The sequence below is a fragment of the Prinia subflava genome, chromosome 5, assembly GCF_021018805.1.
Source record: "Prinia subflava isolate CZ2003 ecotype Zambia chromosome 5, Cam_Psub_1.2, whole genome shotgun sequence".
NCBI lineage: Eukaryota > Metazoa > Chordata > Aves > Passeriformes > Cisticolidae > Prinia > Prinia subflava.
This window is the reverse complement of record NC_086251.1, coordinates 6,132,478-6,146,036: the sequence shown is the minus strand read 5'-3', so window position 1 is coordinate 6,146,036 and position 13,559 is coordinate 6,132,478. Positions and strand designations below refer to the sequence as shown.

The 13,559-nt window shown below is 56.7% G+C and overlaps 2 protein-coding genes across 5 annotated transcripts; one reads left to right on the top strand and one right to left on the bottom strand.

Annotated features, from left to right (window-relative positions):
• Positions 1–1,191: 1,191 nt before the first annotated feature.
• On the bottom strand, positions 1,192–8,309 carry PSMD13 (proteasome 26S subunit, non-ATPase 13). The gene is made up of 13 exons (XM_063397850.1): positions 8,085–8,309; positions 7,709–7,787; positions 7,083–7,117; positions 6,899–6,954; positions 6,507–6,550; positions 6,234–6,320; positions 5,547–5,718; positions 4,969–5,048; positions 4,762–4,887; positions 4,200–4,262; positions 3,398–3,478; positions 2,647–2,763; positions 1,192–1,881 (listed from the first exon to the last, which is right to left on the bottom strand). Exons 1-13 carry the CDS (start codon positions 8,177–8,179, stop codon positions 1,786–1,788), a joined length of 1,131 nt encoding a protein of 376 aa, XP_063253920.1. The 5' UTR covers positions 8,180–8,309; the 3' UTR covers positions 1,192–1,785.
• Positions 8,310–8,393: 84 nt separating this feature from the next.
• Positions 8,394–13,486, top strand: SIRT3 (sirtuin 3). 4 transcript variants are annotated; one of them, XM_063397851.1, is made up of 8 exons: positions 8,394–8,572; positions 8,644–8,740; positions 9,840–10,028; positions 10,317–10,549; positions 10,668–10,768; positions 11,018–11,179; positions 11,481–11,690; positions 12,988–13,486. In XM_063397851.1, the coding sequence occupies exons 1-8, from the start codon at positions 8,539–8,541 to the stop codon at positions 13,006–13,008; spliced, it is 1,047 nt and encodes a 348-aa protein (XP_063253921.1). In that variant the 5' UTR covers positions 8,394–8,538; the 3' UTR covers positions 13,009–13,486. The 4 variants fall into 4 exon arrangements, with proteins under 4 accessions (XP_063253921.1, XP_063253922.1, XP_063253923.1 ...); XM_063397854.1 differs by having other exon boundaries at positions 8,425–8,477; XM_063397852.1 differs by lacking the exon at positions 11,018–11,179.
• The last annotated feature ends 73 nt before the right edge of the window (positions 13,487–13,559 follow it).

Below are 13,559 nucleotides of genomic sequence, written 5' to 3'. Positions count from 1 at the left end.
GGAATGGTCGGGATCTCTGCCCACTGCCCTGATGGCAGCATTCCCTCCAGGGCTGGCAGCAGGTCCCAGTGCGAAGGCACAGTCCCTCTGGAGCCTCTACCAGCTGCAGGGCTGCGTGCACCCAGTCACCTCTCCCAGCACAAGCAAGGAAGCCAGTCCAGGGTAAATTCCTGGCAGGAAAACACTCAAAGGCTGAAGTGACATCAGAAGGGTGCCACGGGCTGGGGGCTGCACAGCCACCCACTCCCCTCCCTGCAGGAAGGGCCTCTCCACCCACCACATCCCAAAGTACCTGTGCCAGGGAAGCAGCCAGCACATGGAAGGGTTGGGTAGCAAGGGATACTTGCAGGTATCTTGGAAAAGCCTCTGGAGCTGTCACAGTTCCACAGATCTGACCCTCATTCCCAGGAGCAGCTCAGAGCTTCACAGCACGGGAGCTGTCATGATGCTCCTGGGGGAAGCTGTTACTGCTCCCCACAGTGACATTCCAGGTTTTGGATGCTGATCTCAAGCAGCAGCAGCCCCACAGCTCCAGTGGAGTTTCCTTTATTCCCTAAAGTGTAGGGACAGCCATGGGAATGAGGGCTGGATGTGACATGGCACTGGGAAGGAGACTGTGCTCCTTTAAGCCTTCTCCTGTCCTCAGCTATGAAATAATGGGAATATTTTCCTGATCAGAACACTTTTCTTCCACACACTCTCCTGAAGTCAGCAGAAGTGGCACCAGGAATAGGCCTTGGAAGACAGGATGCAGCAGGGATTGGGAAAATCAGACGCAGTGGCTGGGCAGGGAAGGGGCAGGCACTGGGCACTGAACAACCCCCATCCAGGAGGGAATTTCAGCCAGAAGGGCCTGGAGAGCAGCAGGAGGAGGCTGAGCAGGTACAGATCCCAGCAATTCCATTCTGTCCTGTTTTCCAAAGTTTGTCTCCCTTGTGTGAGGCATCTGTGCACCCGTCTGGTATCAGCCACATGCTCCCTTCTTTCTCTTGCTGGATTTACATCCTCAGTCAAGGCAGGAAAAGCAGGAAAAGTAAAAAAATTCCAGCAGTGCCATTTGTTAATGACACCAGAGAACCAAACTGGTGAGGAAAGCTCCTGAATCCCAGCGGTGGCAAGGCCTGACCACGGAAACACGTTTTTAAAGGAATCAGCAGCAGCTCAGCTGCCAGGGATGGAGAAGACACAGAATTCCCAAAAAGGGAAGGCAGAGACGTTTATTCCGGCTATGCCACTGCACCTCACCTGAGCACAAAGCGTTGGTGAAAGACAACCACCCCCTCAGGGGTATGGACACACCCACTAACCAGGAATCCCGGGAAAACCCTTGGATGGAGCAAACACTCCCTCTGCTGCAGATGAAGCAGGGCGGAGGGAAGCGTGGCCAGGGGAGGAACAGGATTTGGGGAAGGTTTGGGGAATGCTGCTTCAGGCTGCTGCAGGGGCAGGGGAAGAGGGCAGCGGGACAGGCTGTGTCTCCTAAGGCCAAGACCCCTTGGATCCTGCACTAGGATCCTTTCTGCAGCAGCTGGAGGCAGGAGGATCAGGAGTGATCCATCCCCCCAGGACAGAGCTCTGGGATCAGGAATCAGAGCCACTCCTGCCAGCAGAGGGAAAGTTTGGCTCGAGCACCAAAGGGTCACACAGCAAAAGGCCACGTCCTCGTCCTCCTGCTTGCCACATCCCAGGCTGCTCCCGCTCTGCCCACCCACCCCTCCATGGATTCAGTGCAGTCAGTGGTCTGAGTGCTGCTGGCCTCGGGAGCAGCAGGAATCACTCTCTCCTCTATGTCAGGATGTCGTGGGCTTGGTGCTCCACCAGCATCTCCATGCTCCGCACGTCCGTGCACCAGAACTCCAGGCGATCCTTCATCCCCTTGATCTGCAAGGCAGAGCCACAGGGACAGTGCCTCAGCTCCTGGGAATGACCACAGACTCCTTCTCACGCCTGAGAGCTCAAACCACTCCTCAAAGCTCCACACACTGAGAAAGGGAGATGCCCCATCCCTGCAAGTGTTCCAGGCCAGGCTGGATGGGCCTTGGAGCAACCTGGGATAGTGCAAGGTGTCCCTGCCCATGGCAGAGGCGTGGGACTGGATGGGCTTTAAGGTCCCTCCCAACCCAAACCATCCTGGGATTCTGGGATTAACAGCTTCTAAAGCAAATCAGCAAGGGTTAAACTGAAATGCACCAAAGGAATTGTCTGCAGCTGGAATTCCAGGCACTCATTTTTGGGCTGAAGGTAAAGACACCCTGCACAGTCTCCTTAAGTGTTACAAGGAAGAACTTAAAAAGCTCAGCAGCTTCATTATCATCCTGGACTTCTCTCTTCCCAACAGGAATGTGCCTCCTACATCCTCAAAACTCCCACAGGTTGTTTCATGCATTTAGGAATGAGGCCTGGATCCTTCTGGAAAACCCAGCCGTGGCTTCTGTGTTCCAAGGTGTTTGTGTGGCTTTCACAGTGCCAGCCCTGTCCTGTCCCACACCTCCTGGGAAGTTTCTGGGTGAAACACCCCGGGGGCAAAGCCAAGCCCCCAGAGAGGCTCATTCCCAAGCCATGACTCATCCCAGCTCCAGTGTCACTCCCAGGTCACCTCACCCCGGCCCAGCTGGAGCTGGTGGCCCTGGGGCTGGTGGCCCTCACCTGCTGCAGGTCCAGCACCCGTGGCTGCACCCATGTCATGTGCACCCTCTTGTCCACCTCGTCGATGCTGCCCTTCACCAGCCCCACTGAGAGCGCCTTCATCACCAGCAGCTCCACCTGGGAACACAGAGAATCCTGGGAAATGACCAGATCACCCCATTTTCCCCCCGAGATGAATAAAACTGCATCTCCACATGAGATCCCCACAGAATGAGATGCCCTTTCAGGTAACAGAACTGCCTCGAGACTCAGCACCTCAACATAGAGGAGTTCTCCCTAAAACTGGATTTTAGGGGTTGTTTTTTGGTTTTTTTAGTTCTTTTTCCCTAAAACTAGATTTATTTTCTTTTCTCTGAAATCCAAGGAAGAACAAGGCAATTGGAAATAGCCCAAAGTGCCCAACTGTCCCCAGGCAGCAAGTGGGAGCTGGTCTCCCACGAGAGACAGGACAAGAGGAAACGGCCTCAAGCTGCACCAGGGGAGGTTCAGGTTGAACATCACGAAGAATTTCCTCTTGGGAAGGGCTTCCAGGCAATGGAAGGGGCTGCCCAGGGAGGTGTTGAAGCCCCCATCCCTGCAGGTGTTCAGGGAATGACTGGATGTGGCACCCAGTGCTCTGGGCATAGGCTGGACTCGATGATCTTGGAGATTTTTTTTTCCAGCCTAAATGATTCTGGGATTCTGTGTGGTTCAGGTCCATCCAGGCACTCTCAGAGTTGCAGTTACCAAGGGTGTCTAACCCCAAACTCACCTCGTTGACGGTGACTTTGGCACTCTTGGCAATCTCCTCGAAGGTGAGCTGGCGGTGGTTGGCTGGGCGGGTGAAAGTCATCTGGATCCAGGGAACAAACCAAAAAAACAACGCCCATAAAGGTTTTAGGGATTCCCACAGCTCACAGAGCCTCCCCAAGCTGCCCTGCCCAGTCCCACACTGCACTGGCAACTGCATTTTTCATGTTTAACCCATCTCATCTCAAAATAAGTCAAACAAGAATGTTTCACACCAGTGTAGTGTGGTGACAGCAGAGCCTTCCCGTGACAGAAGGGACTGTTTCAGGTTATCCATCAGGGAAAGGACCCTCAGTCCTTGGGAAACGAAGATGTTTAACTGTGTTCTAAAAGTCTTATGTTACACTGGAACATACACCAGACACCACCCATGAAGGATTGCTCTCCCCCTCCTCCATATCACAGAACTGACACCTTCCACTGTCCCAGATTGTTCCAAGCCCTGTTCAACCTCGCCTTGGACACTTCCAGGGATGGGGCAGCCACAGCTTCACTGGGAAAACTGTGCCAGGTCCTCACCACCCTCACTGGGAAGATATTCTTCCCAATATCCCACCTAACCTTCTGCCAGAGAAGCCATTCCCCCTTGTCCTGGCACTCCATGCAAGAGCCCCCCTGGACTTAGGGACAAGCAGCCCAGCACAAGTTTTCCCCCATGGCACCTGCCTGTGGCTCCATCTACAGGCACAATCCACACTGAACTTCCCGTCTGCAGGAGTTCCTGCAGGTGAGTGAGCAGACAGACTGGGCACACCCCAGCTCACCTCCATGAGACACAGCAGCTGGATCTTCTGCAGCAGGAGCGCTTCGTTTGCAGCCAGGTCAGGCTGTGAGGGGAGAAAAGGCACCAAATCGGGTCAGGATTACATTTTATCCCCATCCTGGGGCGGAACAGCTTTACATACAGGAATAAATCCCTGGCAGGGTTCTTTTAGGAGGAAGGAGGCCACCACAGCCTACCCACCAGCCAGGAATGGTTCCAGAAAACAATCCCAGTGCCAGTGACCTCACAAATCCACTGCTATGCCAGTGATTCTGGCACTGGTGTAGCCAGTGCAGGTAACATCCAACATCACTGTTTTCCCTCACACTTCCCAGAACAGGAGGGAAAAACCACTGTTTTCCACTGGAAGCATGCCAGAGGGAGGCCAAAAGGAAACTAATTATGTGTATCAAGATGGGATAACCACGCCTAGGCTCCAACCATAATTGTACCAGTACTCCAGAGCCAGGAATGAGGCAAAGGTGCTTAAGAAAAAGACCACAGACTCCAAGTGTCAGGTGGAAATCCCAAGCCTGGGCCTTCAGCAGTCCCAGAGCCCTCACCTGCTGCCCCCAGGCCGACTTGAGGGCCTGGAAGGTCTCCACGTTGCCGCTGTTGAAGGCGAAGAGGGTGTCAATGAGCCACTGCCGGTCCGTGCTGCGCAGGGACTCCAGCACGGGGTGCATCAGCTGCAGGGGACACAGGAGGGTGTCAGCAGGGCAAAACCAGCTCCTGGGGCTCCAGGGGTGAAGGGATGTGGCAGCACTCACCAGCTCCCCGAAATTGTACACGCCTTCTCCCAGCAGCCCAGCCAGCCCGAGGGTGAAGGCTCTCTCCTGCTGCTCTGATACTGGAAAAAAGCAAAACAAAAATAATCTGGATGAAAAAAGATTCAAACCAAAACCACTACAGACAAAAAATACCCTAACCAAAAATAAATGGGATGAAAAAAAAAAGCAAGGCAAAAATAATTTAGACAAAGCACCACTTTAAGCTCCATCAAGCCCTCCCTCACCTACAGTAAACTATTCCCAGACCTCATCTTCCCCTACGCCACCTGAATTTCAGGAGCCTGCAGTAACCACACCACAAAAGGACTGCTTTTTGAATCTAGAGTGAGGATTTTGGGGAATTGGAACAAACTTGTCCTTCCGGCAGGGCTAATCCCCCTTTTCCCCCAGTCCAGCTCAGGGGCAGGTCCTCAGGGGTCACTCCTCAGTCCAGCCAGACCTCGGATCCACCACGGCACAGCCAAAACAACACGGAGGAAACCTCAGCCAGGGCACTCATTTGGGTTGGGGGGATGAAGCCAAGCATGGCAAGTGGGATTTCCCTGGAGAGGAGGTACCTGGCAGGTCCTTGACCTCGATGCAGCCCAGGAAGCGCAGCGCGTCCTTGTAGTAGGCGGCGTGGTTCCCCACGGTCTGGTAGTACTTGCTGGAGAGGTCGTAGAAGCGGCTGTGCACTGACGTCACCCCGGGAAGGGTGTTCAGCATCTCCTCCACCTCCTCGATGGTCTCCTGGGAAGGACAAGAGCTGGCTCTCACAGCTCCCAGCTCCCAGGATGGCAGCCTTCCTGAGGGATCCCTGGTGACATCCTGGGCAAAGCCACCATCCCTCCCACACCCTTCCCCGTGCTGAGGCCTGCAGGGGTTGCTCAGAGAAGCTGTGGCTGCCCCATCCCTGAAAGTGTCCAAGGTAAGGGTGGAGCAACCTGGTCTAGAGGAAGGTGTCCCTGCCCATGACTGGGTGATCTTCAAGATCACCCACCAACCCAAACCATTCCAGGATTCCATCACCCAAACCCATCCCTCTGCACTTGCTCTAAGAGAACCAAAGCCACCCTGCCTGAAAAACATCTCACTTTGGGTTTAAAAGACTGTTTTAAAACCAGCCAAGGATGACAAACCCCGTGTGCTTCGCTCAGGCAACAACACCACAGGTCACCGTGAGCAGCTCCCACATCCTGGGGAGCTCACACACCCCAAGGAATGTCCCAGCACCCCAGAACTCCCCACCCTGGGCCACCCCTCACCTTGGTGACCTGCAGGTCCCCGATGTTGAGCTTGAGGGCCCCGATGGCTGTTTTGCACAGGATCACGGCCTCGTCACTGCTCTTCACCTGCAGGGACACAGGGACCTGCTCAGAGTGTCACCTGCAGCCAGGGCTGGATAAATGTCACTTGTGAGCATGTTCCTGATTCAGATCCCCGTGAAGAGGTGCTGTCCTCCAGCACAGGTGACACACAAGCCAGTGACCCTCAGCCTGCTCGGAGGCAAAACGCACCAAGAGCAACTTCCAGCATACCTTTTCCCGGGTCTTCTCCAGAAAAGTCAGGGCCACATTGGGATCTGGAGCAGAGGGAAAAATATATTTAAATGAGCAGCTATCATGGAGATAAATCCCGCTGACCAAAACACCGTTTACAGGATTCCTGAAGGCTGGAATATGGGTTTTCCATGCTGTACCCTCAACCTGCAGCAGGAGCTGCCAGTTCAGCCAGCCTTTTCCTCACCAACCACCTCTGAGGGAAGCTGTGGACTTCCTGCTCCAGGGATCAACAATAACTTGAGCTTTTTAAGCCAGCACTTTCCCTTCCTGACACAGCAGAAGCACAACAACTTCCCATCCATGACTGACCCCTCCCTGGCCACATTCCAGAGGCAACAAGAGGACAGCAAAGAGGGAAGGACACACACCTGTCATCTGGCGGACCACGTGCAGGATGATCTCCACCAGGGACAGGGGGTTCACCCTGCAGGGAGCAGCTCAGAGTCAGCAGGGGTCCCCCAAGCCCCCCAGGTGGCCCCCAAGCCTCCCAGGTGGCCCCCAAGCCTCCCCAGGTGGCCCCCAAGCCCCCCCAGGTGGCCCCCAGTAACTCACCTGTGCTCAAACTCGCTGATGAAGTTCTCGTAGAGCTGCGGGGACAAGGACAGGGACACTCAGGGCAAAGGACACCCCGGTTCAGAGCTCCTCATCATATTTCTTCTCTATGCCAGCTCATTTGAGCATCCCTGGAAGTGCTGGACAGGGCTCTGAGCCAGCTGAGCTAGTGGAAGGTGTCCCTTCCAGGGAGGATGGAATATGATGACCCTCAACATCTCTTCCAACCCAGACCATTCCAGGATCCTATGATTTTTCCACAAAATCGGGCATCCCATACAGAAATTCCAACACTGTTCAGAACCCAGAACTGCTCATTTTATCTAATTCTATCCCCACAGGCTTCTTCCACTGAACACTCACCCTGCACTTGCAAACCTCTTGCTAAAATATAGAATGAAAAAAAAATCCCCCTGCAACTCCCCAAAATAAAAATTTTAGGTGAGTGAAGTAGAGAATCACTTTGAAGCTTCTGAACCCGAGACATTTAACTTCCCGATAATTATCACACAGTCACCAGTATAAACACTCCGAGCGCTGAACCCACCCTGGTTAGGAAAGAGAGAAGCCACAGGCTGGGTTTTTCCTGGTACAAAACCCAGGAGAGTTGGGAAGAGTGCGCTCACCTTGATGAGCCCATCTCCCTGAGCGAAGCAGGGGTCCTGCACGAAGTCCAGCACCTGCAGGGTGAGCTGGTGCCACAGCCTGGGGACACAGAACACCCCCGTGAGCCCGGCGCCGCCGAACCGCGCCACAGCCCGGGCCGTGCCGAGCGCACCGTGCAGGGACCGACGGGGGCGCGGATCGGGGGCGAACCGGGGGCCGGGAACCCCCCGACAGGGGCAAACACCGCCGGAGCCACCTCCCGGGGGACAAAGGAGGCGGCTAAAGGGACGCGGGTCCAGCCGGGCCCCGCGAGAGCTCCTCAGCCGGGCTGGCCCGGCCGCGCTCGGCTCCGGGACCCGGGGCGGGCGATCCCCCCTCACGCCGCTCCCCGCTCACTTCTTGTTGTAGAGCTCCTCGAGGCGGTGCCACACGGCGGCCTGGCCCGGCCCCGCGCTCTGGCTCTGCTGCAGAAAGCCCGGCACGTCCTTCATGGCGGCGGCGGGGCCCGGACGGGGCCGGGGCCGGGGCCGGGACCGGGACGGGGCCGGACGGGACCGGAGCGAGGAGGCCGCGCCGTCCCCGCTGTGCGCACTCACTTCCGGCCGCGCGCGGCACGCCGGGTACCGTAACGCCCCGCGCCCGCCGCCGCCGCGCACTCCTCCCGCGCCGGCCCCGCCGCGTCCCGCGGTCACCACGGCGACGCCGCCGCGCCGCCATCCCCCCGGGCCTTCCTCCGCCGCCTCTCCCCGCGCCCGCACCGCCGGATCCGCCGGGCCGGCCCCGGGCGGGGTGAGCGGCGGCGGCCGGCGGGAGCGCGGGCGCGCGTGCTGGCGGCAGTGCGGTAGCGGCGATGGAGCGCGGGGCGCGGGCGCTGCTGGCGGCCGGTGAGCGCCGGGGCCGAGGGGGAGCCCCGGGAGCGCCGGGCCGCCCCCAGCACCGCTCTGCTCTCTTGCAGCCTGGAGGAGCCTGTGGGAGCGCCGGCCCTGCCGCGGCGCCGGCGGCAGCACCGCATGGACCGCCCGGTGCGGCGCGGACGGCGGCGGAGCCCGCAGGTTGGTGGGGAACGCCCGGCGTGCGGCTGGAGCGTCCTGCGGGAAGGGGAGGATGGGGAGCGGTGTTGGGGCGGGATGTGCTCCCGTGATGGGGGATGTCCCGTCCCTGTCCAAGGAGGGACATCACTCTGTGGGCCGGGGCTGGCCTGGGAGCCCGGAGAGAGGGATCTGCCAGAGAAATCTGTGTTTTTCCACGACTCTGAGTTCAGCTCTCCGGGAACCCGGTCTGTCAGGGCAGAGCCGTGTCCTTGTCACAGCAGGGAAAGGGTGTCACTCCCTGGGAAATCATTGCCACACATCCCATGGAAGGCAGTGTTCACACATCCCTTGGAAGGCAGGGCCACGTCCCTGTGACAGCAAGGAAAGGCAGTGCGGTGTCACATCCCTGGGAAAGGAACTGTCACATCCCAAGGAAGGCAGAGCTGACCACGCTGAGGCCTGGAGACACTTGCAGCTCTGTCCTTGCTCCTTGAGCTTGCCAAGCTCGCCTGGCTCTCCCCACGCCTGGTCTGGACTGTGCACAATGCCCTGCTCCAGCAGCACTAATTTTCTGGGAGAAGATGTTCCCTGCTGATAATGACTGTTCCTGAACTGCTAATGACTGTTTCCAGATGGTAATGGTTGTTCCCAGCCCAGCTGGGCACAGGGCCCTGATTCCTTTGGACATGGAGACACAGAGCCCAAGGGGGGAACGGGGAAATGACAGTGTCTGTGCTCACCTGGGCAAGGTGGCACATCACCCTGAGAGAAACCTGTCAAACTCAGGGCACAGCAGGGCCTCCTGAATCCCAGAGGAGCATGAATAACACTGACACTGGTGATTTCCAGTGAGTCCAGCCTTGTGTCCATCCCTGTCCAAAAAAGCCCTCTCACAGGAGTACTGGTGATTTGGTATTTTAGATCCACATAAGGAATTGCAGAGGGACGTGTCTATTCCAGGGTTTGAGTCGGACTAACAGCCAGGCTTTCTCCTAGTGAAGCCTGAGCACAATCCTGCCCAGAGGAGAGCTTTCTGTGGAATTTTTGGGTGATTTTCTCCCCGCTGAGCCAAAGTCACTGTCAGTTCTCTCAGTGCTGTGCTTCCCCCTGTGCCGAGCAGGATCCAAGGCTCCAGGCCCTTCTGTCTGAGCGCAGCTACCCGAGCCATTTTGGGCAGGTGGGGAGGTGACAAGGGCAAGCAGAAGCTCACCTTGAAGGATGTGGCCGAGCTGCTCCAGAAGGAATGTCGGCGCGTAGTGGTGATGGCCGGCGCCGGGATCAGCACGCCCAGCGGCATCCCGGACTTCAGGTGATGCCTCCACCCTCCGTGTCCTTGGAGGGCTGAGGTCTTGTCCATGGAAAGGGGGATTAAACATTGGGTGGGGCTGCCCAGGGAGGTGGTGGAGTCACTATCCCTGGAGGTGTCCGAGGAACGACCGGACGCGGCACTCAGTGCTCTTGTTGACAAGGTGATGATGCATCTCTGGTTGGACAGGTTGATGGTCTCGGAGATCTTTTCCAACCTCATTGATCCTGGGATCGTGTCTCCAGCCCAGGTCCCACTGCAGCCCCTCTCAGCTGCCCCCTGTCCCCACAGGTCCCCCGGGAGCGGCTTGTACAGCAACCTGGAGCAGTACAACATCCCCTACCCCGAGGCCATCTTTGAGCTGGGGTATTTCTTCGTCAACCCCAAGCCCTTCTTCACCCTGGCCAAGGAGCTCTATCCTGGCAACTACCGCCCCAATTCCGCCCACTATTTCCTCCGCCTGCTGCACGACAAGGGGCTGCTCCTGCGCCTCTACACCCAGAACATCGACGGGCTGGAGAGAGGTGAGCTCCCTCTTCCCATCTGCCAGCAGCAGCACCAGGAGTCGAGGAGAGAAGCAGGACTGGGGAGATGCACAGAGGGAGCCTCTGGCTCAGTCCTTTCCCACACACTGTATTCCAGTGGCTGGGATCCCTCCCGACAGGCTGGTGGAAGCCCATGGCACATTTGCCACTGCCACCTGCACCGTGTGTCAGAGGAACTTCCCCGGAGAGGACTTCAGGGTGAGTGAGCCCAGCCGGGCATCAACACAATTAACACAAGGGAGCATTAATTATCATAGTAATGACAGGTCCAAACCGCTTCTTTTGCCCTCAGGGACAAGAGATTTATGGAGGGGACCAGGTTTGGGGTTGGGCGCTGCTCTGAGAACATGTGGTGGTTCTGAACCCCTGTGACAGGCAGGTTTGGGGCCTCTCCTTTCAGGGGGACAGGGTCCCTGTGACAGGCAGTTTTGGGGTCTCTCCCTTCAGGGAGATGTCATGGGGGACAGGATCCCTCGCTGCCCTGTGTGCACCGGAGTGGTCAAGCCTGACATCGTGTTCTTCGGCGAGCAGCTCCCGCAGCGCTTCCTCCTGCACCTCACAGACTTCCCCATGGCAGACCTGCTCTTCGTCATCGGGACATCCCTGGAGGTCTGGGAATAAGGGATAGCCCTGGGAGAAAGGCACATGGAAAACAGGGCCTGAAGGGACGCCGGTGGGGACAGAGGGCTTAGAGAAGGCGAGAAGAAGGAGGTGAAATTTGAGGTGGAGGGTAAGAAATAGAGTGGAGGTGCTCTGAGAGACCCTCTGGAAACCTGGGGAGCTGAGGAAAGGCCACCAGGTAACTGGTGACACTGTGACCTGTCCAGAGCTGGGGTGGCTGAGCAGTTCCAAGGCAAGAGTGCCAGGAAGCCATGCCCGTGGCAGGGTGACTGTCCCTGTGCCCCCTCAGGTGGAGCCCTTTGCCAGCCTGGCCGGAGCTGTGCGCAGCTCCGTGCCCCGGGTCCTCATCAACCGCGAGCTCGTGGGCCCCTTCGCGTGGCAGCAGCGCCACAACGACGTGGCCCAGCTCGGGGATGTGGTGGGCGGCGTCGAGAAGCTGGTGGAGCTGCTGGGCTGGAACGATGAGATGCAAACGCTGATCCAGAAGGAGAAAGAGAAGGTGGGAAGAGGCTCAGACCCCCCAGCTCCCCCCTCAGCCCCTGCATTCCCTGTGCTGGAGTTATGCAGGGCAGTGGGTTTGTGCTCGCTGGGGTCACATTGCACAGAAAAGTGAAAAAAAAACCCCAAACCAACCCAAACCTGAGTGCTGTTTCACAACCAGTGTGTCAGGGCAGAGCACTGTGGGATAAATGTGTCTGTGGTAGATGGGAAGTCATGGATCTGCCAGTCCCAAATGAATTGGGAACATGGAAAAAGACAGGATTTGGGCTGAAAGCAGTGACTCTCTCAGGGACTGAAAAGCTTTCAGTTACGTCACCTGGTGTGTGATTTGTTCTCGGACAAGCCCTGTAGCTGGAGGTGCAGATTCCAGGGGGTGGGAGTAACCAGACAGGAAATCCTGCTGGCCAGCAGTGCCAGGCGGTGAGGCAGCAGAGCCTCAACACAAAACTGGGATATTCTGCAGGCAGCGCTTCCTTCGGCTGTGAGGGGCTGGAAACCCTCGTTCCCCACAGTCCCTTCAAGTGCTTGCACTTCCAGAGGTTCCTGTGGAACAACAAGCAGTAGGAGAGAGGAAAGGGAGGCTCCAGTTGTGCTGAGACCCAACCAGTGCTGCCATGGCTGGACAGGGAGGGGGGTTCCTGCTCATGCTCCACTTAGCAGTGATGAATCCTTAAAAAGATCTTTTTTCCCCACCATTTTTACCTCTCTAACCTTCTGGTATCTTCAGGAGTGAGAAATTGCAGGGGAACAAATTCATAATTACTTGGAGCTCAGTGCTCCTGAATTACTACATTCCTTTAGACCACTGGGAGGTTTTTTTCCACATTTGATATCAAACACAGCTGTATTTTTAAGGCATACGTTGTCCAAATGTGAATTCATAAAAACTGGCTTCAAGATTCCAATTGTAACATCCAGATTGTTCTTACTTCCCTCAGATTATGCAGCAGGAATGAGTAGGAGTTCTTAGCCTTTTTGCCAGGTTTTTGATTTTTCAGTACCAACATTTTGGGGACCAGCCAGCCCTTGGCTTGATGCTTGAGCTGCTCTGAATCCCAGGGATATCCCATATCCCAGGGATAATGCTGATGCAGCAGTGATGGAGGAAAACCAGTTGTTTGGAGCAACCCAGACTAGTGGAAAGTGTCCCTGTCCATGGCCAGGGGTGGCATTGGATGAGCTTTAAGGTCCCTTCCAAGCCAAACCATCCTGGGATTCCAGGATTCTGTGAAACCTGTTGGGGCTGGAATGTTTGATGCTCCCTGACAAGCACTGTTGATACTCTCTGTTTCCAGCTGGATGCCAAGGACAAGTAGCAAGGTGCTCCTGTCACCCCTCAGCATGTCACTTGAGGACATCCAGCCATGAGTGTCACCAGCAAGTATCCGGGGGCCTGGGGGCTCATGCCAGCACATCCGAGGAGCTCTGTGTCTGTAGTTGGCTGTTTGGATCTCCCTCCCTCGAGCCATCCATCCAGGAGCCCCTCAGAGGCACTGGCTCCATGGAGCAGGAGTTGGAATGTCGTGAAGGTCAGGCCAGGACAGACTGGAGTGTTTTCCAGCTCCCACTGGGCTGAGCATTCAGTTCCTGTCACAGCTCCACCCCAGCCACTGTTCCCTTGGCTATGATCCTCAGCTGCTGCAGGCTGTGTTTAGTCTTCCATGAAATCTCTGCTAATCAGGGGACAAGCAAGGGGCGGGGGGGCTGCCCCCCATTCCCTTTCCAGCTCAAGCTGCTGGGGAATTTCTGAATCACTGGAGTGTTAATTATTTAATAATAAAGAGAGATAATTCATTTCTGGATGTCACCTGAGGGGTTTTCTGTAAAGCCACACCTTCTGTCCCCACCACTGCTTCTTTCACCTCTT

Bases quoted from the DNA above. Each gene is read 5' to 3' on its own strand.
- PSMD13 (XM_063397850.1), bottom strand. From the start codon at position 8,179: ATGAAGGACGTGCCGGGCTTTCTGCAGCAGAGCCAGAGCGCGGGGCCG. The intron at 6,955-7,082 runs GTGAGTTACTGG...TGCTCCCTGCAG, and splicing joins ATCAGCGAGTTTGAGCACAG to GGTGAACCCCCTGTCCCTGG. The intron at 3,479-4,199 runs GTGAGCTGGGGT...CCCTGGATCCAG, and splicing joins AGCTGCTGTGTCTCATGGAG to ATGACTTTCACCCGCCCAGC.
- SIRT3 (XM_063397851.1), top strand. From the start codon at position 8,539: ATGGAGCGCGGGGCGCGGGCGCTGCTGGCGGCCG. The intron at 10,029-10,316 runs GTGATGCCTCCA...CTGTCCCCACAG, and splicing joins AGCGGCATCCCGGACTTCAG to GTCCCCCGGGAGCGGCTTGT. The intron at 10,550-10,667 runs GTGAGCTCCCTC...ACTGTATTCCAG, and splicing joins CATCGACGGGCTGGAGAGAG to TGGCTGGGATCCCTCCCGAC.